Raw genomic sequence first — 21158 nt, 5'->3', positions numbered from 1 at the left:
GCCAGGCTCCGCGCTCCTCCCGCGGGGCTCGGAGCGCGGGGCTGTGGGCTCAGCGCGCGGCCCCGCCCGGACCTGCCCGCCTCCAGCCGGTGGGGGGGGGAGGAGGGGGGTGGGGGAGGGAGCCGGAGGGAAGGCGAGGGCGGGAGGGGGGAGCGGGGCCAGACCGCCAGCGAGAGGGGGCGCGGAGGCTGCGCTCGGCCAGCGCTGGGCAGTGGCCCTCGTCCTCCCCGGTCTGGGAACGTGCCCGAGCCATGGGTGGGGGCGCGGTCACTGCGTGCGACAGGGGGTCCTGGACCACGAGGCACTGAGCCCCAACCCCATGCCCGGTCCCAGCAATCGGTCGCCTGCCTGGAGCGGGGACACCCGCCCAGGGGTTCTGGAGAGAGGAGGGGCCCCACACTCGCATCTGCTTAACTCGCTGCGCTTGGCAGTTTGAAAATCACAGAGCCCTCGTCATCTACCCCGCGAGGCATTCAGGAAAGAGCCCACCCCATCTGCCTGTTCCACGCCCCCCCCACCCCCACGGACCCAGGCCCCGCCAGCCTTTCTGGGGAGAGGGGGGGAACCTAATGCCACCTCCCCAGCAAAGCCCTGTTTCGCTGCCTCCAGGGCAGGCCTGGGGCCAGTCCCAGCCCCGCCTCCCCTCAGCCGGCCAGCCTGCGGCCCTCAGGGACTGAGGCCTCCCCCCTCCACATGCAGCAGGCCGTGGCAGCGGGGTCGTCACCTAGGGTCTCCGGCCCCGGTGCCTGGAGAACAGACCCCCGGCCCCCAGACTGGGCTTCAATTCCGTGGGTCACAACCGAGGTACCAGCGCAGGCTGCGAGAGGTGCCGGGCAGGGGCTCCGCCCCCAGGCAGGTCAAGGCCGCCACCTAGGATTGGCAGGAATCCCGAGGAGAAGGCAGGGCCGCTCTGTGCTGAGCACCCACATCTGCGGGAAGGGGAAGACACTTCGCAGAGACAGGAGACCAATGGCCGCCCCTGCGACTGCCCTGCACCCCCTTGTACCCCCAGCTCTGCGGGGCTGAGCCCCCAAATAGAGACCTCGGTAGGGCATGGGATCGGAGGAGGAAGGGCTGGAGACACCCCCCCACCCCGCCGCATGAGGGCCCCCACCCCCGAAGGGGCAGAGTGTCCATCAGAGCCCCCTCTGTCTCCCCCACCCAGTCCCAAGGGGACAGCTCCCATCAGTGACAGCCCAGCCCATCTCTCCTGCCCCTGACCGCTCCCCATCTCCGACTCTTCTCACAGGAGCCACCTGTCCGCTCTGGGCAGGGACAAGTAGAGCGTCCGCATGCTGGGCGCTGCGTGTCCCTTCTCAGCAGTGCTGGCGGCTCACTGGCCGCAGGCTTCCCCGATGCTGGCTCGAGCCACCAAGACACGCGGACTCACTGGGTTCCCATGACACCCCAGAAGGCCTGCTCTCTGCTTCTCCCTGGACCCACATGAAGTGGACGCACAGAGAGGTTAAGCCAGCAGTAGGACTCCGAGCCTTGCCCCCTGTCTCCAGCGTCTGCACCCTGGCTTCCTCCAGGCCCCGGGGCATAGTCCATCCCGGGGGCCTATCCTATGTCCCACTGAGATGACCTCCTAGTGACGCCTTGGCCCGTCCTTCCCTGGGGTCAAGGGAAGCCTGTCCTCCGGGGTCATGCCAGAGACCCGGAACTTGGTCTGGTTTGTGTCGTTTCCACAAGCAGGCCAAAGTCCCTCTGGGCAGGACCGCCTGTCACCCCCCCTCTCCTTCCCACCTGCCCGAGCCCCCCAGGCAGTGCCAGCCCCTGGGTTCTTCTGTGTGCCCCTTCCACGAGCCAGTTCTGTGCTAGGAACCAGAAGGTTCTCCATGCTGATCAGAGGGTTGGACTGAACCAGGAGTTGGTGCGCAGGCTGAACCAGGGAGGGGCAGCACGACCCCAGACCACTCCCCCCAGCCACAGGCAAAGGCCCCTCTAAGGGAGGGGCCCAGGGAGGGGGCAAGCAGCAGGGCCTGCCGCCCTGGAGACGTGCCGCGGCCTCCTTTGCCTCTGTCCCGTTGCAAGAGAGGCCCTGCTCTGAGGGTCTGAGGACCTGGCTCTCCTTGCATGCCCCCCCGCCCCTCTGGCTCTCTCTCTCTCTCTCTCTCTCTCTCTCTCTCTCTCTCTCTCTCGCTCTCTCTCGTTAGGGGAGGAGGCCCGCCCGCTCCTCCTCCCCATCCCTGTGAAGCAGGGGCCATCACTACGCGACTTTGGCGACCTGGGAAGGTGAGGCACAAGCCGGCTTTGTCACCGGCTGACGAAGTGACGTTTGCCTTCTCCTGTCTTCCTATGGCAGGTGAGGATGCTCCCTCACGACTCTGCATTTAGGCTCATCCCTCGGGACTCACTAGGGTTCCGTGCTCCCGAGGATATCAGTCAGAGGGGAGAGGGAAGCATGGCGAGCAGGGCCAATCTGGAAGGCTGCCTGGAGGAAGGGGCACACAGGAATGTAGCCCCAGGAACCATGGACGTCCACTCAGCCAGGCACAGAGAATTGCCTAGGGAGGTTGCTAAAGTTCCAGATTCCGACGACTTACACTGAGAGTATTCAGCCTGGGCCTAGGCTGGAAACCTGAGGTTAGACAGCCATGTCCAGGCAGCTCTGAGGCAGGAGGCCTCAGACTTAGAGCTGATTTGGCCCGAGGACTCCTGAGGTCAGGCCCGGCCCCCGCCCCTGACCAGGGCTCGGACACAGCCTGGCGTTTGGGCCTGGGCCAGGGCCGGAATCGCCCGCCGGGCACACATCTACAGGGGAAGGAGGCCCTGTGTTCTTGGCGGGGGTCCACGGCCATTCGCAGGCAGTCCTTGTTTCCTGCCCCTGTGGCCAGCCGAGCACTTGAGATGGTGGCTCCCATGGCCCTGTAGCCAGAGAGCCCAGCAAAGCCAGCAGGTTGGTGTCTCCCGGTGCCCAAGGCCGGGCCGGGCCAGAGCCACCCTCGGGCCCGGCACACGGCGGAGTGCGGCGTGCTCACACTCACACACATCTGTCCAACCTCGTTTGGCTTTCCCTGTGGATTTGCTGACGCAGCCAGATTAATCGGGTCTCACTCGTTAATTTGCATGGCCCGCCCTCCCCACCTGTGCCCGCCCCTGAGCGTGTGGCTGCGGGAACCTAGTGATCAGCACAGCAGCTCTGAATTAGACTCTCACGCCAGGCCCCGGGGAGCCTCCGCCCCCGCTGCTCCTGGGAGGAGAGGAGCCCCGACGCACAGGCATGCGGGCGTGTGGGACCAGCTCCTCCGCGCCTGAGTCTCCGTCCGTCCTTCATCCTTCGTGGCAGGACGCTGTCCTCTGAGGGGGGCCATGGGCGGGGGGAGGATGAGGAGCGGGTCCTGGAGACCCTCCCCCCACGCGCCGCCCAGCCAAGGTCACGCCAGCTCGGGAGAGAGATGCTGCTGCTGAAGCAGAGTGGCCTCTGCAGGAAGGCCTCCCCCTCCTCTTGCCCTCCCACCCCGCCCTGTCCCAAGGACGTTTCCATGGTAACCAGTTCTCGACAGAAACAGGATTGGAATTCAAGGTGGGAGCTTCATTCAACTGGGTGGCCAGTCCAGCTGCTTGGTTTTGGGGGAAATTGTGTAGGGGCTGAGGGATGGGCCTGGGAGGGGACAGAGGGGGCCTATGAACACCAGGTCCCAGTGAAACCTCAATGACCCACAAGAGCCCAAGGGCGGTGCCGACTCGTTCAACCACGGGCAGGGGCCTGCTAGCCCCCCCGACACACACAGCCCTAGGACACCCTCCTCCAACCTCTCGGCCAGGCCTCGCCCGCCCTTGCCCTGCCCAGACCTCCGGACCCCCCAGGCCACGCTGCCTGTCCCTTCATCTCAGCCCAGGGTCGGCCGCAGCAACCTTCAGAACCCAGAGGCCCCTGCGGGCGGGGACGCTGGCCGAGCACTCTCCGGGCACGTTTTCTCGCGTCAGCCCTTCTGCCCCGCGGCCACGCTCGGCCTCCTCCCGGTCCTCACCAGACACAGCGCATGCCTCCTGTCGGCCTCCCCTCGCCCCTGCTAGTGAAGTGCGAGCTCGTGAAGGAGGGCCTAGGCTGCGCATCCAGCACCTGGCTCTTAGTGCGGGCTGCGCGAACGGGTGGAACGAACGGATGATGGGTGGATGGTGGAGGGGGAGGGGGGAGGGGGAGGGGAGGGGGAGGGGGAGGGGGGAGGGGAGGGGGAGGGGGAGGGGGAGGGGGAGGGGAGGGGGAGGGGGGAGGGTGGCGGCCAGGCCCGTCTGGGCGCCGGTGTGCGGCACGCTGACCGCCCTGGCCCCAGGCACGCGCGCTCAGGCTGAGAGGATCCCGGTGTTTGGGGCGGGGGTTCGTCTCTCGGGAGGGAGGAACAGTGAGCACATTGGGTTAGGCATCAATAGGGCAGGGTCCCGAGCCCTATCCACCGCACCGAGTCCTCCACCCCTCAGGAAAGGACCAGGAGTGAATGTGGTGGTTCTCGCCGCCAGGGCCTGGCGAGGCCGCCCCGCTTTCCGTCGGGCCAGCGTCATGCCCACTGCCTGGCTGCCCCTTGAAGCACTCCTCCCAGCCAGTCCTGCCCGTGGCCCTCCCGTGATGCACAGCGGACCCTGCCCACGGAGTCCCGGGATGGCTCTGGCTGCACGCTCTCCGAGCTGTTAGGACCCAGCCTGGCCTTGCAGTCCGATCCCGCACCAGGGTCTGCAGTCCAGCGCTCACTACCGTGAGGCCTTGAGTGAAAGGCCCTGACCACTGTGGAAACAGGGAACCCTTGAGTCAGAGGCCTCCACTAGCCACATTCCTCGGGTCCTGAGGCCCCCAGCTCTCAGCACCGCGCACAGCTCCCCCCCAGGCCCCCAGCTCTCAGCACCGCGGACAGCTCCCCCCCAGGCCCCCAGCTCTCAGCGCCACGGACAGCTCCCCCGCCCCCATCTCTCAGCACCCCGGACAGCTCCCCCCAGGCCCCCAGCTCTCAGTACCGCGGACAGCTCCCCCCAGGCCCCCAGCTCTAGGCACCGCGGACAGCTCCCCCCCCCCCCGCTCTCAGTACCGCGGACAGCTCCCCCCAGGCCCCCCAGCTCTAGGCACCGCGGACAGCTCCCCTGCCCCGCCCCGTCGGATTTCCCCGCTCTGAGCGCGTCTTTACCACTTTCTTCCGACAGAAGCCTCGAGAGCCAGGAAGCGCAGGAGAAGTGGGAGCGGCGGCCCAGGCGCGCACGCCCCCACCGACCCTTACGCAGACGCCTGCGCCAGCCAGCGGGAGGCCACTCGGGCTTGGGGCAGGGTGAGAGAGAGGGGAGAGGGGAAGTCCAGCAAGGCAAGTCCTGGCTGGGGAGGCCTCGCCCCCACGTGCTGGGCTCCAGCCGTGACACTGAGCCGCGTGGTGCCAGGCCCAGGGCCTGCGGCCCCAGGCAATTCCCTGCTGGCCCCGCGTCCTCGGCGCCCCACAGCCCTGGCCTGGAGGACTGCGCTGCTCAGAGCCAACGGCTGCTATGGGCGCCCTTCCTGCGGGGGCTTCATGGGCCCCCTTGTGCCCCCCGAGCTAATCTAGGGGGCTCAGCCCCGCGCCCGACCTTCACAAGCACCCCCACCCCAGCGGGTTTCCTGTGAGCCGAGCCTTGTCCTCTACAGCCTGCAGGTTTCAGACAGGTATCGACCCGCTGGTTGGGCTCCCGGACCACAGCCCTGAGTGTCCCCACCTCATCCCAGCCCACAGCCTCTCTGCTCTGCAGTGGGCTACCCGCGAGCACCTTGCAGAGGAGGGCCCAGCCCCAGGTCAGCGCACTGCAGGGTGGAGGGGCTGGTGGTGAGTAATGATGGGCACGTGGGTCTTTCCTGGCCTTGCACGGCCGGTGGCCCAAGGCGAGCTTGACGTCCGGCATGCCCCCTCCTGCCAGGCACGCAGCTCATGGCCGTTGTGAGGACAGAGAGAGGTCAGGCCAGCTGTCACGTGGCACCTGGCCGGGGGTCTGGCAGGGGCGCCGACTGGCTCTGCTGCTACAGCTAAACTTACCGTTAGCCAGGAGCCACCTGGGGTCGGCCCTCCGCCCTTCCAGGAGAAGGTCTCTGGCAACGGCTAAGGGACCGGACGTAGGGTCTCAGCTGCAGCCCCTCGAGAGTCCAGGCACGGAGCCCATGGCCAGGCCCGGTGTGGGCCTTGCCACCTGCCCCAGGGGCTGCAGGGTGTCCCAGCAGCCTGCGTCGGGGTCTGGAGCCAAGGACCCCCCGCACACAGGCTTCGTCCCAAGCCGTCTGACCAGGGGCCCGAACCTGGGCAGGTCTGGATCCCTATCTCCTCTGGCCAGCAGACACGGCCCAGCCCTCCAGCCAGCGAGCACAGCGGCCGCCCTGAGGCAGATGTCAGGAGAGGGAGACGGTGCAGCTCTTCGTGAAGAATTACGTCCCCACAGGCCACCGGCACAGAAAAGCCCTTCGTCCCGGCCAGCGGGCCACCTGCCAGCGGCTCCTGGGCAGAGCCCTGCAGATGGCCCAGGAGGCTGCACACAGCTCCTACCTGGAGGCCGAGGGTCTCGGCTCCCGTGGGGGCGGGTGGGGAGGGGGGCAGGGGAGGATGCTGGTCGGAACCACTCTGCCGAGCGCAGCTGAGGCCACGGCAGGGGCCTCTGTGACCCTCTGGCCCACCAAGTCCTCCTGAGAGTCCCCCCCTTTCCCTTCGGCACCAGTCTCCTTGCCTCGCTCGGTCCCCTGCAGCTCCAGATGGAGCCTACTTGGGTCCCTGAGACCCCCGACGCCTGACCTCATCCCTTCTGGACATTCAGCCTCTGCCGGGGACCAGGAGCCGAGCCCGGGAGAGGTCCCTGCAGAAGGAACTCGTTCTTCCCGCTCAGCGTGTAGATCGGGACCCAGCCAGACCGTCCCCGGAACCAAGCACGGGGCGTCGCTGGTGTGGAAACGCCACCCCGTCCGCTCGACTGGCTCCTGGGACTCCGCCCGGGACTCTGCGCCCGTCCTCGCCGGGGGGAGAGGACGGGGCTCGGCGGTGGCGTGGAGCCCTTCTGCTTCCCGGCGATGTGCGACCGTTCGTCACGCCAGACGGATGGCCACAAGCACCTGCGTGGCATTGTTGTTCTGTGACTCCGCTGACAACCAAGCCGAGGTCACCTGGTCAAGGATAGGGCACGGCCGTGTACCCCACATCACAGCTCCTGAGGCCCCCAACGTCCATCCGGGGGGGCGAGCCCCCTGCTGCCCCTGCCCTGCCGTCCTCCCCAGCTGTGCCCAGAGCGTCTGCCCGGGGAGTTCTGCAAACCCAGCTTCTCCCTGTTGACAAAGGCTGTCTGCAAATAGCTCGTCACAGCTCCAGAAACCAGGCCCAGGCGACAGGAGCCAGCTCAGCCAGGGCCAGCAGCGGCCTCAGCTACCTGGGCCACAAGAGACAAGCTCATGAATATTCATGAGCTTCTGGGTCCTTCCAACTAAGCCAGCCAAGCTTGCCGCCAGGCCCCAGTCCCCGGCTCGCTCCCCTCCCCACCTTCCCCTGCAGCCTGGGGAGGAGGCAGTGGCCTCGGCCTCCCTCTCTGCGCTGGGCAGCCAGCGCCTGTCAGGCCAGCTGTCTCTCTCCATGGCGCCCGACGTGTCCCTGGCTCTCGGGAGGGCCCTGGGCCTCATCCAGGGCCGGGTGAGGGTGGCGGCCCTGAAGCCGCCCCGCAGACGTCGGACGCGGGTTCCAACGCTGGCAGCGCAGGTCTGGCTGCGTCGTGCGGCCCCGGCCAGCCCCGCGCTCGGCGTGGACGCCACACGCTGCGGTGCTCCGTCCTCGGGACCCGCCGGTCACCCCGGCCCGGGAACCGGATGCGACCTGCCAGCGCGCCCTTTGCTGGCCCGGGAAGGGGCTGCCGCCGGCCTCCCACGCGGGCCCAGGGTCTGGCTGTCTGGGCGGCAGTGCCGACTCCTGCAGGGGCCGGTCGGGCGGCCTGGGGCGTGGGACTCGTGCAGAGAGGAGGGCGGGGGGCTGCGACCCCGGCGTGGTCACAGCCTGGACGCTCTGTGCCTTTGACCACAGGGGCCCAGCAGCAGCCCCTGGAGCTCCCCGGACGGGAGCGGCACAGGAAGCTGCGGGCGCGCCCTGCCGGCCCTGAGCTCACAGGCCGCGCCCAGAGCACCCGGGGTCCCCGAAGTCAGGGCTCCTTGGGCTGGGGCCGTGGGGATCGACAGTTGCGAGGTCACCGCCACTGGGGACGGTGGTGCAAGTGGCCCGGGGACGCTGGGCTGTGGCTGAGGGCACGTGTCCCGGTGAGGTGCTGGGGACGGAGGCCACGTGGCCACACAGGGCTCCCGGATCCAGTGACCCGCAGCAGGACAGCCAGCCGTTCCCCAGCCTGTGCCGAGGGCCACACTCGGAGCTGCGACCAGGGGGGACCCCCCCTCTCTGACCTGCTGTCTGGGGGAGCTGGGGGGAGCGCTGATGGGGGGCACAAGCACCCCAAGTGCAGACGCACAGCAGGGCCCTTGCATGCCCGCCGGAGGGGCCCGCCTGGTGGACCCGGACAGACACGGAGCCCTGCGCTGGCCTTGCTGCAAGGTTTTTAAATAAACGACTCTGGCCCCTATGTGGACCAGGCTGACGAGCCTCCGTCCTCCGAGTCCTGCAGCTCCAGCCTCCCAGAAGGACACGCACCCCCCCCCCCGCACCTCCCCCTCGCCTCTCAGAAACACCGTCTTTCAGCTCCTCATCCGAGACCCTCTGGGGCCCATCCCCCAGCCCGCGGTCAGGGCGCGTTCCCATAGCAACCTGCAGGGCTTCTGCTGGACACAGCTCCTGGGACTGAGCTCTTTGAAGGCATGAGTCCTGACCTGGATCACCGGCAGGCCTGGGGGCAGAGGGGGCCCCCGGGACGTGAAGCCCGGCTCCCAGGGGACAGGCGGTGCGCAGGGCTGCCCGGCGAGCCTGGCGACGCGGCCTCGCTCCTTGTGCGGTGCGCCTCCCCTCCCCTCCCGTCCACTGGGGGGGGTCGTGCGGACCCCGAAGAGCGCCATCCTGTGTGTCCCTAGGAGACGGGGCCAGGGGCCGGCCCCCCCGGGGCGCTGGGTGGCTGCACGTCCCTGGCCTCCTCCCATCAGAGCCCCCTGGCGTCCGGCCAGCCGGGGCAGGCCCCCGATCTGCTCCCTCCTGCTGCGAGGAGCTGGGGTCGCCGACCTGGGGGGGCCAGCCCCTCGCCTCTGCGTCACCGCCCCGTGGCCGGCGGCCTTCCTGAAGCAGCTGTTTGCCGCCTGGTGGGCGCCGCCCCCCACAGCGAGGCTCCGGGCAAGCCAGCGTCCACCTCGGAGCCCCCTGGGGCATTGCAGAGACTGCGCTGGGGCGGAGCCAATGCCAGCAAGGGGTCGGCCGGGCCTGGGGTGCGACGGGGCCCCCCACGTGCTGCCGGGTTGTGGCTCCTGCACCCGTCTGGTCTCTAAGTGGGCCGCCTGCACCCCAGGTATTGGCAGCGGTCCAGCTGTGTCCTTGTCCTGGGAACCGTGTGCTGGACGGGGTGGAGGCTGAAAGGAAAGATGAGGACCCGAGAGCAGGGGCCCTCCCGCCTAATCCAGAGGGGCGTCTGCCCCCCGGGGCTGGGCTCCCCTTCCTCTCAAGTCGAGGACCGATGGCCTGCCGAGCAGCCGAGGACGGCAGGCGCCCTCCCTCCCAACCCCTAGCGGCGGTGACAGGCGGGACCCAAGTCAGAGTCCTTCCCGTGACACGCGGAGGGTTTCCACGTCGCCGGCTGTCAGCACCGCGAGGGCTGCCGGACAGAGGCCTCCGGCAGCCGCATTCTTTTGCAAGGCACCCACGGCCCCACCAGCCCTGGGAGGTGACAGCCAGCCGCCAGCATCACCCCGCCATGTGGGGCAGGCCACAGGCCCAGGAGCCCGCCTGGAACCCGCCTGGCAGGGTGGGTCACAGGCCCAGGAGCCCGCCTGGAACCTGCCTGGCAGGGACCCGCCTGGCAGGAACCCACCTGGCAGGGACCCGCCTGGCAGGGACCCGCCTGGCAGGGACCCGCCTGGCAGGGCTGGCCTCGGCGCCCAGACCACTTGGCCGGCCTTTTTCTTTTCATTGTTTTATGTCCTCGGCGGTGACATGGTTGAAGATTCGCTCTCTGAGTTTAGGTTGCAGAGCCCACGTGCGCTGCCCTAGCCACGTCCGAGAACTGTGCAGAGAATGGGGTTAGGGCAACTCTCACTCCCGTGGGCCCCGCTGCCCATGCCCCGCCCCCCGCCGTGCCCCTGGGAGCGAAGCAAGCCTCCAGGAGTACAGAACTAGGGGTGGCGTGCCCTGAGGCCCAGGGTCAGGCGGCGCTCTGGGCGCCCACGGCACCAGGGCCGCCCCTGCGTGGAGGGCGCCCCAGAGCCCCTGGGGGGTGGCGGGCGCGCTGCTGAGCAGCCGGGAGGGCGGTGTCCTCGCCGGCTCGGGAGGAAGTCAACACAGCCCCGCTGCAGTGCAAATGTCAGCCCGCGGCGGGATGGAAAACGAGCCGCTTGGATGGTCGGCGCAGCCGGCGGATGTGCTGAGCTGTCTCCCCAGCCCCCGGCGGGGCCACTGCCAGGCGCACGCCGGCCGCGGACGTCGGCGCAGCCAGCGCACACGAGGGTGCAGGTCCCACACTCTGGTCTCCGGCAGGAGGGCCACAGGGGGACAGCCCTGTCCGGGGACGTCTGTGCCGGGAGCAGGGTCCTGAGAGCTTCGCTCCGCGACCGGGGCTGGACGTGACATCTGCAGATGACGAGCTCAGGGCTTCACACCCAGACCCAGACATAAACTGTAGCAGGGACAGAGTGACCGACGCAAACCCAGACCGAACTCCTTGTCCTGGGCTGAGGTCGGGTCACAAGAAAAGGACGGATGGTATTCATGGACCGCAAGCCACGCAGGACACAGTTTGGCTGTATTATGAGAGACCGACTATTTGGAATGTGGGAGGGGATGGGAACATTGGCCTCTGCCAGGCGGGTGCCCTGAGGCCCTGGGCCAAGTTGTGGGCTCCACTCTGGGACACTGGGCTACCAAATGCCACCATGGCGGGTGTGACACAAGGTCGTCCGAGGGTGACGGACAGGCCAGGGCAAACGGCGGCTAAGAGGCCACCAGTCATGGGCGGTAATACTGACCATGCTCCGTGTGTGAGAGGAGCCAGGTGGCATCTGACGGGGTGAGAGAGGCTGAGACCAGGGCAGCAGAGAGCTGCCCCCACCACCCCGTTGCCCCCTCAGCCCCCAGCCCTGCAGGTCCTGAGGGCCTCAAGGCGTGGCCACCCTTACCCCGCCTCCCACAGTGCCGGGGACAGAGTGCCGAAAGCAGGCTGTCCCCGGACGAGACCCAGGCCCAGCTCCCTCTCTGTCTGGTGGCGATGGCAGGCCTGGGCAGGGCCCGTCCAGGTCCCCCCGGCAGGAGGGCCGGCTGGCTAGGTCCTCAGCTCCGAGGTGCCCACTGGGCTTCCTCCTGCCCCATCCAGCCCACCTCTCAAGACCAGGGCGAGGCGGCCAGACCCACTGAACGTGTCACCTCTGGAGACTACGCTGAGCGGTCGGGCCCGAGGCCACCACCCTGAGGTGCTGGCTCGGCCGCCCCGTAACCCCTGGGCCAGTCGCGAGATGACCACCTGGCTCTGCCCTCGGCAGATATGGATGCCCCAGCGGACGCCCCTGGGACAGTCGGGCCCGCCCTGATGCCCACTGGGCCGCCGCCTGTGGGCTGGTTTGGGGGACCCCCCTGCAGCCTTGCTGGGCGTCCCCTCATTGCCACTGCAGCCTCGGGAACGGCGAGGCGGCCTAACCCGTGTCCGGGCCGGAGGTCTGCGCCCCGCCTCCCCCCACGGCACTGTGCCCGGCACGAACCTGTCTAGTGAGTGAACGAATGCACGGATGTGTGAGCGAATAAAGTGCGGCCACTTGCAGAGCAACCCTCAGGCCTGTCCTAGATGTGTCGTCATAGAGATTGGGGCCAGGCCAATTCTGAGACCGTCCCCAAGTCTTGGCCGCGGGCCACCAGGGCCCCGTGGGCTGCAGGCCTGTGAGTGCAGCTGGGGTGGGGCTGTGTGGGCCCCCGGGTGTGGGGCAGGAAGAGGTGCTGGGTGGCAGGTACTGGGCGAGCTGCCGGGCTCCCCGAGGCCCGTGTCGCCGAGTGACGGCTGAAGAATCAGGGGCAGAATGTGACGGAGCTCTGGGCTCCCTCCCGCCTCCCACCCCACCTCCCGCCCTGCCTTCTCCGCCTGCCCCGCCTGCCCCGCCTGCCCCGCCTGCTCCGCCGGCTCCACCAGCTGAGTGCTGCCACCTAGTGGCCTCCCGTCAGCCGGCTCTGGGACCAGGAAGGGGTGGGAGTGTCCGCATTCCTCCCCCGCAGCCGCAGCCGGCCACCCACCCCTGCCTGCCCACCGCGTCTGTCATTCCACAGACCACAGCGCCCCTGGCGCCCTCCCCGGCTACCGCACACAACCGCGGGTCCCCTGGGTCCGGTCACCTCCGGCCTCTCAGAGGCACCTGCAATGTGCCCCTTGCGAGGGCACCGCCGGCGGAGGGAAGGTGGCAGCAAGCACAGCGCGTCTGTGGGGGCGGCTATGTCTGCGGGGGCCTCACCGATGTCACCACGAGCAGAGCACACGCTAGGAAATCGTCCCTCGGGGCCCCAGAGAGCTGGTCCAGGGCAGGAAAGGTGCGGGGGGGGGCCCGCAGGAGGGAGCAAGACTTCAGGGTGGGGGCGAGGCCAGAGGCCGGATGTGCCTAAGTGGCCGCGAGGTGGCTTCGGCGGGTGGCAGCGGCCCGCGGGAGAGCTCCCTGCAGCATCTACGGCGAGTCCTCGCCTGGGCCCAGGGCCACCGGGCCTGCGGCCTCTGCTCCATCACGGCCCGGACACTCGCTTGCCACCAGGCTGCCCGCCATGACTCACCCCTCTGCAGCCCCGCCCATGTCCACAGCTGGGACTGGACAAGCTGCCCGCGATGGCCGGTGGCCGGGCGGCAGGACGAAACTGTGCCTGGCCCACCTGGTCAGTGGGGGGACACACAGACGGCCCCAGAAACCAGGGTGTCCATGCCCGGGGGCCCCAGGCGACAGTTCAGTTGGGGCCCCGCTCCAGCCGCATCCCCGCGTGGCCTCTGGGGCCACATCCTGCCCCTCCGCTTACCTCTGACAAGGGACACCCCAAGCTCTGTGTGCCTTGGTTTCCTGCACTGCAGAGTGCGGTGCCTGGTCATGCCACCCCACGGGGTTCGGGTGACGCGTGCAGAGCAGGGAACAGGGTGCAGGCCTGACGGGGTACGCGGCCGTGTGGGCCACACACTCAGAGGCCACGGAGAGCTCGTGTGTGCCAGGGAGCAGTGGGGGCCACGGGGTCGATACGAGCCTCAAACGCTCGCCCTTCCCAGCTCTGCTCTGCTCGCCCTGTCATCCGGTGGCCAGTGGCCAGCCCGGGACGTGCGAGCTCTGCTGGGGACAGAACCTGGGCTGGGCTGGGCCCCCAGGAGCCTCTCCCCTGCCTTCTTGGCATAGAAGCCCCGGTTTAGCCGGGCACGTGGCGCCCAGGATAAAGACCCCACCCATTTCCATTCTTCCCTGTGGACATAAGCAGAAACTGTGTGTGCGTGCATGCTTCTGCATGTGTGCACATGTGTGTGTCCATGTGCATGTGCGCATGTGTGAGAGTGCATGCATGTGTATGTGTAAGGGACAGGGTGTCCTTCCTCCCCACATCCTGCTAGCTGGAATGCAGATGTAATGGCTAGATTCCGGCAGCCACACTGGCCCGTGCGGTGACCCTGTGGGGGAAGCCATGTAGAGCAGAGCCACAGGCCAGGAGGGTCCTGGGTCCCTGCCCCTCACAGCCACCCACCACACAAGTCCGGACAGCCGCCCTCTGGACTGGTAGCCATGAGACGAATGTGGGTCCATTGTGTTGAACCCACGTTGCTTGGGGTTTCTCTGTTAATCACGGCCAGTGCCTTGGGTGGACAGAGCCCCACCTGCAGGAAGGGGCCCAGCAGCGCCTGGAGCATGGTGGGTTCTCCTCACAGTGCGAAGACACCCCAGCCCAGGCCTTTCCGGAAGTCTCGTAACGCAAAGGCTTCTGGTTGGCGGCCAGGGCCTGCAGGCCCTGCATCGCCCCCACCGCTACAGGGCTGGCATGTCTGCGAAGAAGCTGGCCACCCTCAGGGCCAGTCGCTGCCCCTTGGGCCACTGAGCCCTCCGAGCTGCTCTTCCTGCTCAACTGACCCCCCCACCCCGAGGCCCAAGGAGGGTCTGGAGGGGACGGGCATTCCAGAGGCAGGGGCGGCAGAGCTGCTGCAGCTTGGACCCGGCACAGCCAGGCCCTTGCCTGGGACCCTCGCGGGGGACGCGGGACGCGGTGCCCACCCCAGCACCTCGCCCAGTGGGGCCTCGGCAGGAGTCAGAGGTCGAGCAGAGCGCGGCGGAAGCAGGCTGGGGGAGTGACGGGCGAGCCAGGGAGAGCGGGCGGTGGCTCCAGGAACGCCGGGACCCCGTGCCGGCCCTCCTGGGGGGCCCCGAGGCTCCCGGCCCAGAACCCCGCGGCCCGGCAGCGGGAGGCCGCAGGGCGGGGCGAGAATCCAGCTCGCGTTGCGGTCCTTTGTTATGGCAGCGACAGGACATGACAGAGCCCAATGTCTTGACCCTAGAGAGCGAGAGTCCCCCCCTCCCCCGATGGGGCACACAGGCCAGCGTGGAGGCCGTCACTGTCCCCGCCACGACGGGCTCGTGCCACAGGCCAGCTCCCAGGGACAGCGCGCGAGGAAAGAGGCCACACGCTGTCCAGGTCGAACCACCGCGTTTTACTCAGTGCGCTGGGCCTCCGGGCACCGCACTCATCCCGTGGCAGTAGAATTTTCCAGAACTTCCCACAAGCGTCCCTGCCGCCGGATGTCGCCCCCGGTCTCCGGAGAAGCCGCACCGGGCCCGTTCTCACCGCTCAAGCGTCAACCTGACAGTGTGCCCAGCGCGTCGGCGTCTCCCCGTCCGTGGAAACCGGGGCTCGTTCCTGGGCGTCCGGCCTCGGGCGTGGAGGTGCGCCTGGGGAGTCGGGGAGCGGAGGGGGGCCTGGCCGCGAGGCGCGGGGCGCACGCCGTGCTCCCATGGACGGCACACGCAAGGCATCACAAAATATTCTTTGGAGCATGAACAAAAGTGCAAAGACAGCCAAGGCAACCGCGCGGATGGGGGAGCTGCAGCCGCCTTGGGCTGGCGGGCGACGGACCACGGACAGACTGGCGGACGGACGGTGGGTGGGGCGCGGACGGTGGGCGGGGCGCGGACGGACGGGTGGGCGGGGCGCGGGGCGGGGCGCGAGCGGACCCCGCGGACGTGCGCGCAGGGCCGGTGCGGGCGCTGGTGTGACGCCCGCCGCCCGCCCCGGGCCCTCCTGCAGGCCACAGCGGAGGAGGAGGTGGCCGGGTGCCAGGGCCTGGCTGTCACCAAGGGGCGCGGGGTGACCTCAGTGAATTCCCGTCGGCGTGTGTTAAGGCAACTTCACAAAACCCGGTCAGAGCTGGACATGAGGCATGCCTGCCGGAAGCCCCAGGACCAGGGCCGCCCAGGAGGGTCCCCATCTGTCCGGCACCTGGCCCACCTGTCCCCGACCCCACACATGACTTCAAAGGTTGTAAGGAGGGCCTTGCAGGGAGCATGTTCCTCACGCCCCACCCTGTTTCTGATGCTCCTCCCCCCCCCCCCCCCCCCCCCCCCCCCCCCGCCCCCGTCTGCCCCACCCCTCAAGACTGCGGACTCCAGCGACCAGGGCCCCCACTCCTGCACGCTGCAGGGGCCACAGCATCCTGGCCTGGGCAGCCAGCCCTCTTAGGCCCCTTGGAGAGAGGAGAGGTGCAGGTCCTCGATCCCAGCACACCGCCTCCTGGAAGCCCTCCTTGGTTGTCTCTGCTTAGTGCTTAACACAGACCCCAGTGCAGCCATTCCCTGGGGACAGGAGCCCAGGAAGGAAGCTGGCCTGGGACACCCGGGGCAGGCACCCCACTCCTGCCAAACCCCACCTGGCCTCCCGCCCCGCACCCAGCCTCGGTCCACCCGGGCAGGGGGCCCGGAGGGCTGCTCCAGGGGGCGGAGAGGGCGGGTCACCACCCTGCGAGGCGCCCCGCCCCTCCACTGTGGGTACCCACTACCGAATGGCCCCTCTTCATGCCACACTTGTCTCCAGGGCTTGTGACGCTGTGGAGGCTGCTCCGTCCCTTGGCTCTGCAGCCTGAGACCCAGAGGCGGATGGCTGTGCCCGCCAAGCTGCACCGTGCCTACGATTCGGGGTGACCGTGACGTAAACACGGCGAGGGAGACCGTGGGTCGACACTGTAGACGGGCCCGTGCAGGCCCCCGCGGCTGCTCAGGCCCGGTGTGGGCTGGCCAGCGGGCAGGCCGGGCCCACAGAGCAGCCTGCACAGCCCGGGGCCCAGAGCCGGGGGCGGCTTTCAGCCCCCAAAGGTGGGTGGCGCTGCTGCGCTGGCCACTGTGGCCTCCCGTAGCGAGGGGTCAGGCAGGCAGGACCAGGAGGGCCCCCTGCCACCTGGCCCGTGACCCTCCGCCCTCCAGGCTGCCCGGGTTGCAGCCGTGGCTCGTGGCTTCACGTGGACAGAAGAGGGAGCCGCTGGGCCTGAGCAGGCAGAGGACAACTCCAGCTCGGCAGTGACGAGGCTGGGCCACGCGGCTGGGGCAGAGGGAGCCGGCCAGAGCCCCAGGGTCACATCTGGACACCCCCCACCACAGACTCCAGGCCCTCCCTGGCCGGGCCCACGCTGGCTCTGGGCACAGGCCACCCAGATGCTCCGAGGCTGCCCATGCGGCTGCGGACAGGGGAGCCCAGGGCGCCCGGCCCGTCTGCTATGCCGAAGTCGTAGCTCCTCGTGGCTCAAAGCATAAGGAGCCCGAGGCGTCAGACGAAGGGCCCGAAGCCGGAAATGTGCGTGTGCGCATGTGGGCAGGCCCAGCGCGAGTGTGCGTGTGTGCCATGTGTGTGTGCCCGTGTGAGTGTGTGTCTGTATGTGGGTGGGTGTGTGTGCCCGTGTGCATGCGCATGGGCATGCACATGTGAGTGTGTGTGTGCATGTACGTGCGTGTGCACTGTGGATGTGTGCACGTGTGTGCATGTGACTGCGTGTGCACGCGTGTGTGATTGCACATCTGCACCTGTGTGGGCATGCGCATGCACGTGCTTGTGTGTGTTCCTGTGTGTGCCACGTGTGTGCCTCTGGTGTGCGTGTGTGTGCGTGAGCGTGGGGTGAGTGCTCCGGCTAACACGCTTGTCTCAGGGACGTTCGCCTCAGCCACACTCGTGGCGCACGCACTCAGGCCAGTGCACAAGCTTCCGGGGAGCGCCAGCCTCCGTCCTGCCACAGAGCCCTGGGGCTGGGCACCCCGGGCAGCGGACAGGCGCTGTGGGGACGCGAGCCAGGGGCCCGAAAAGATGCCTGTACCCCATCTTTCCTCCCGCCCCCCACAGAGCAGGGCCTCCTCCCTTCCAAGGGGTGAGATGTCACGGAGGAGACATCGCGCCCTCCTTTCGAGTGGGACAGGCCAGTGGTCTAGCCCCGACCCTCCCTCTGTGACCGCGGAGACACGTCCTGGCCACGGCTCCCAGCACCTGCGTCCGGCCGAGCTGCTCTGGGGGCAAGAGGCACACAGCACGGGGGTGCGGGGGACAGGATGCCGAGGGCCCGTCTTCACAGCGCCCGGAGCCCACGGTGCCGAGACCCGTGGGAGCAGCTGGAAGGCTGGCGCGGGATGCGGGGCGCACGTCTGGGGCAGCCTGCTCGTGCCCTGCCCGGGGCCTGGGGCTGGCGTCTCCCTCCCACGACGGGCGAGGGAAGGAGGCGCGAACCCCAGCCCCGACCTCACCCAGAGGGAGCGGCCACTCGCCCGGGTCACTGCGCACAGGCCATCCCACACTGGCCAGGGGGACCTACACTAGACGGGACTTTTCTCACCACTGCGGGGCCCTGGGCCAGAAAAATGGCACCCTCGAGAACGAGAGCGCACAGGGAGCAGACGTGAGGGGGTGAAGGGGGGCTGCCCAGGCGCCTGGACCCCGGGCCACACACCGGTCTCCACGCCTGAGCCCTCCCGGGGGCTGGGCGGGGGCGGGGAGCGTGCCCTCGTGTGCGGCCCTGAGCACGGACAGCGGTGGATCCTCCCGGGCGCCACCCTGGAGCAAGCGCAGGGGCCAGGCCACCCCCTAGCCGCCCGCCAGCAGCCCAGGCAGAGCGGGCACCCCGGGTCCTGGCAGAGGGGGGCAGGCGCGGCCCCCCTGGACAGCAGACCTCCGAGCACCAGGACCCCGACGTGCAGGCACACACGGTCCCTTCAGAGTCCTTCCCGGAGGCCGACGCTGCTCCTGCCGGCCGCCTCTAGTCACAGCCGGGACAGGCTCAAGGCGCGAGAGGCACAGGGGGCCAGTTGCTACAGGGCACCCGCAGCTCATCCCTCAGAGGGCCCGGTGCCCAAGCTGGCTCCTCCGGCGCCCCAAATGCCAGGCTCCCGCCCAGCCTGCTGAGGGCGCCCCCGCCCACGGCCCGGCTCATGGCTGCCGCCCTCGGGCCCCGGCACCAACAGCAAAAGCCTGGGGCCCTGCTCCCCAGGGATTGGGGTGGGGACAGGCACCCCTGACTCTCAAGACACAAAAAGGTCACGCCGAAGGACCAGCCGGGGGACAGAGAGGGGGTGGGGGGGGCAGCTCCGGGGTTGGGGGCAGGGCGCTGCGCGGGACAGAGCTGCCTCCGCCTCTGCGGGGGCCTTGGGAGGCTCTGCCCGGGCTTGTGCACTGTCCTGCTCTGGTCCTGTCTGGGCGGCGGTGGGGCACAGGCGAGGCTGGGCCCGAAGCACACGCTGCGGAACCGTCCGCCACAACGTCAAAGTGCTGACCGCACCCGGGGACCGCCGCCTGTCCAGGGCAGAGTGCACAAGGCGGGGGCCCCCAGCTCCCAGGTCTCTTGTGCCCAGGGAAGCCCCCCTTCCAGGAGCCTGCAGAATAGACCTTGCCCACAAAAGTGAAGGCCGGCGTCCATGGTCACCATGCCCGTGTGGTCCCGAGGCCCCACCCTCCTCTCCAGGCCTGGGGCCTGCAGTTAGGGCCACCTCCCATCGCAGAAAACTTAGAGCCGGGGGTGGGGGGACGGCGCTGACCGGCAGGTCTCTGACGGGTGCCCAGAGAGCAGGGGGTCACCGTCCCAGCTGTGCACACAGCGGACCCTCACGGGGCCAGGCCTGTGCCCACCGGGCACCCTGCTCCCTGCCCACGCCTCTGCCCTGCAGCCAGGGGCCTGCCCTCGCTGTCGCCCAGCCCTGCTCGCACCGGGAGGCCGGTCTTCAGAGCGGACACGGCCGAGCACGTCGTCAGCCTTCGCCGTGGAGACCAGGCAGCCCGCCTGCCTCCCGCGGGCACCCACCGGCGGCTCCGGAAAAGGCCCGAGGGTCCCGCCTCAACCCTCGAGGCCGGCAGTCAGGGAGAGGGGGCGGGCGCTCACTTCCGGGGCCCGGCCCAGCCCACGTCCCCGAAGGGGCCCTCGCCCGTGGCGGAGCGCGGCGGCGGCCCGCACGGGGTGCACAGGTCCGAGTCCGTGTCCGACTCGCCCTCGGCGATGTAGGGCCGGACCTTGGCGCAGGGCGCGGCGGCCGCGTGGCAGCCGAGGGCGTCCAGGTTCTCGCGGGACTGGGAGATGCTGAAGCCGCTGAAGGAGCGCTCCAGCTCCTCGTGGTCCACAGACGGGATGGAGATGGACGTGTCGCTGTCCCGTGGCACGGCCTCGTGCGGCCGGCAGGCCGGGGCGTCCTCGTGCCGCAGGAACTCCGTGCTGGCCCGGTGGCCCCCGCCGTAGGCGGACAGCGACCGCTCGTGGGCGGGCGGCGGCGGGATGCGCACCAGCGGCCCGTGGTCCCCCACGGGCGAGGCGCCGTGGCCCGGGCGCCCGTGGCTCTGCTGCTGCCAGGAGGTGGAGGGCGGGCACTGGGTGGCGGGCGCGGCCGGCGGCGCCGAGAAGTTCTTGTGGCCCGTGGAGCTGGCGGAGCGGATGAGCTTGACGATGCAGCCGCCCCGCTCGCCCGGCTCGCGGCCGTCCTCCGGGCTGCGGTACGGCGGCGCCGGCTCCGGCTCCTTGGCCCCGAAGTAGGCCTCGGCCTCCGCGGGCGGGATGCCCACTCGCTGCATGTAGATGCTCACCAGGAAGTCCAGCTTCTTCTCCATGGACAGCACCTGCAAGACGGCTGCTGGGCCGGCTGCTCCCCACGAAAGTGGGGGGCCGGGCTGCTCTCCAGGGTGGGGGACCAGCCGCTCCCTGAGGCGGGGGGCCGGGATGCTTCCCGGGGTTGGGGGCCAAGTTGCTCCCCGGGGTGGGGTCCAGGCTGCTCCCCACACAGGCGGAGAAGCAGCAAGAGACCGATCTAACAGTGGCTCATCCTCTGACCCCAACTGTCAGAGGTCGGGGGGGACTGTGTGTGGCCTCAAGGCCTCAGAAGGCCAGACTAGGCCACTTATGTGGGCCACCTGCTGCCACCACAGAGCCACCCCTGGGAGCCACCTGCACAGAGGTCAGCACTGCCCTTCCCCGCCTCGGGTCCCAGAAGCAGAGGGGGGGGCCGTGTGTGGCTCCCGAGCACTCGCTCCCTGTGTGGCCTGTGGGGACAGGGCCAGCCAGGTGTTTAGGGCTGTCGGTAGGGCAGGGGTGCTGGCTGCAGAAGGGGCCCCATCAGCAGCCCTCCCCACCCCACCCACCTGCTTCTCCACCTTCCCCAGGCGGCCCATCATGCTGGGGTCCTCGGGCAGCTCCGCCTCCGCAGGGCCTTTGGTGCGGTCCTTGTCCGTCATGGCTGGGCCCCGCCCCACGATCTGGTCCACTCTGCCCGGAAGAGAGCCCCCCAGCATGAGTTCGGGGGATAGTGGGGCGGCCCGCGGCCCTCTCCACCTGGGCCAGGCCACAGCCCCCCAGGGCCAACCGACTGGGGGGGCAGCGGGGTGCCAGGACAGATGGGCGCCGGGCGCCCGGTTCTCACCCTGCTCGCCGAACCCTGGGCCTGCCACTGCCCATGCCATCCCAGCGGGCCGGCACGTGAGCGAGGAGCAAAGGGAAGGGGGCCGGGCCCTTCGCCCCCGGCCCCGGCCCAGCCGGCGCCCTGCCCCCGCCCGAGCCTCGCTCCTTCACCCTGCGCCGCTGAGCCCTCGGCCGGCGCCGACCGGGTCTGGTGGGGACCG

General features: G+C 69.4%; 1 protein-coding gene across 13 annotated transcripts in view; it reads right to left on the bottom strand.

The window, feature by feature from the left end:
• Positions 1-16994: 16994 nt before the first annotated feature.
• The window catches only part of KCNQ2 (potassium voltage-gated channel subfamily Q member 2), a 42029-nt gene continuing 37865 nt past the window's right edge, over positions 16995-21158 (bottom strand). For all 13 annotated transcript variants that reach the window (XM_036229167.1, XM_016136110.2, XM_036229168.1 and 10 more), the window contains 2 exons: positions 20682-20805; positions 16995-20162 (listed from right to left, as the gene is read on the bottom strand). In XM_036229167.1, the coding sequence (XP_036085060.1) occupies positions 19434-20162; positions 20682-20805 (853 nt within the window). In that variant the 3' untranslated portion in view covers positions 16995-19433. The remainder of the gene's footprint in view (positions 20163-20681; positions 20806-21158) is intronic.

This window comes from Rousettus aegyptiacus, unplaced genomic scaffold (assembly GCF_014176215.1).
Source record: "Rousettus aegyptiacus isolate mRouAeg1 unplaced genomic scaffold, mRouAeg1.p scaffold_m13_p_12, whole genome shotgun sequence".
Taxonomy (NCBI): Eukaryota; Metazoa; Chordata; class Mammalia; order Chiroptera; family Pteropodidae; genus Rousettus; species Rousettus aegyptiacus.
This window is presented reverse-complemented; position numbering and strand designations above follow the sequence as displayed.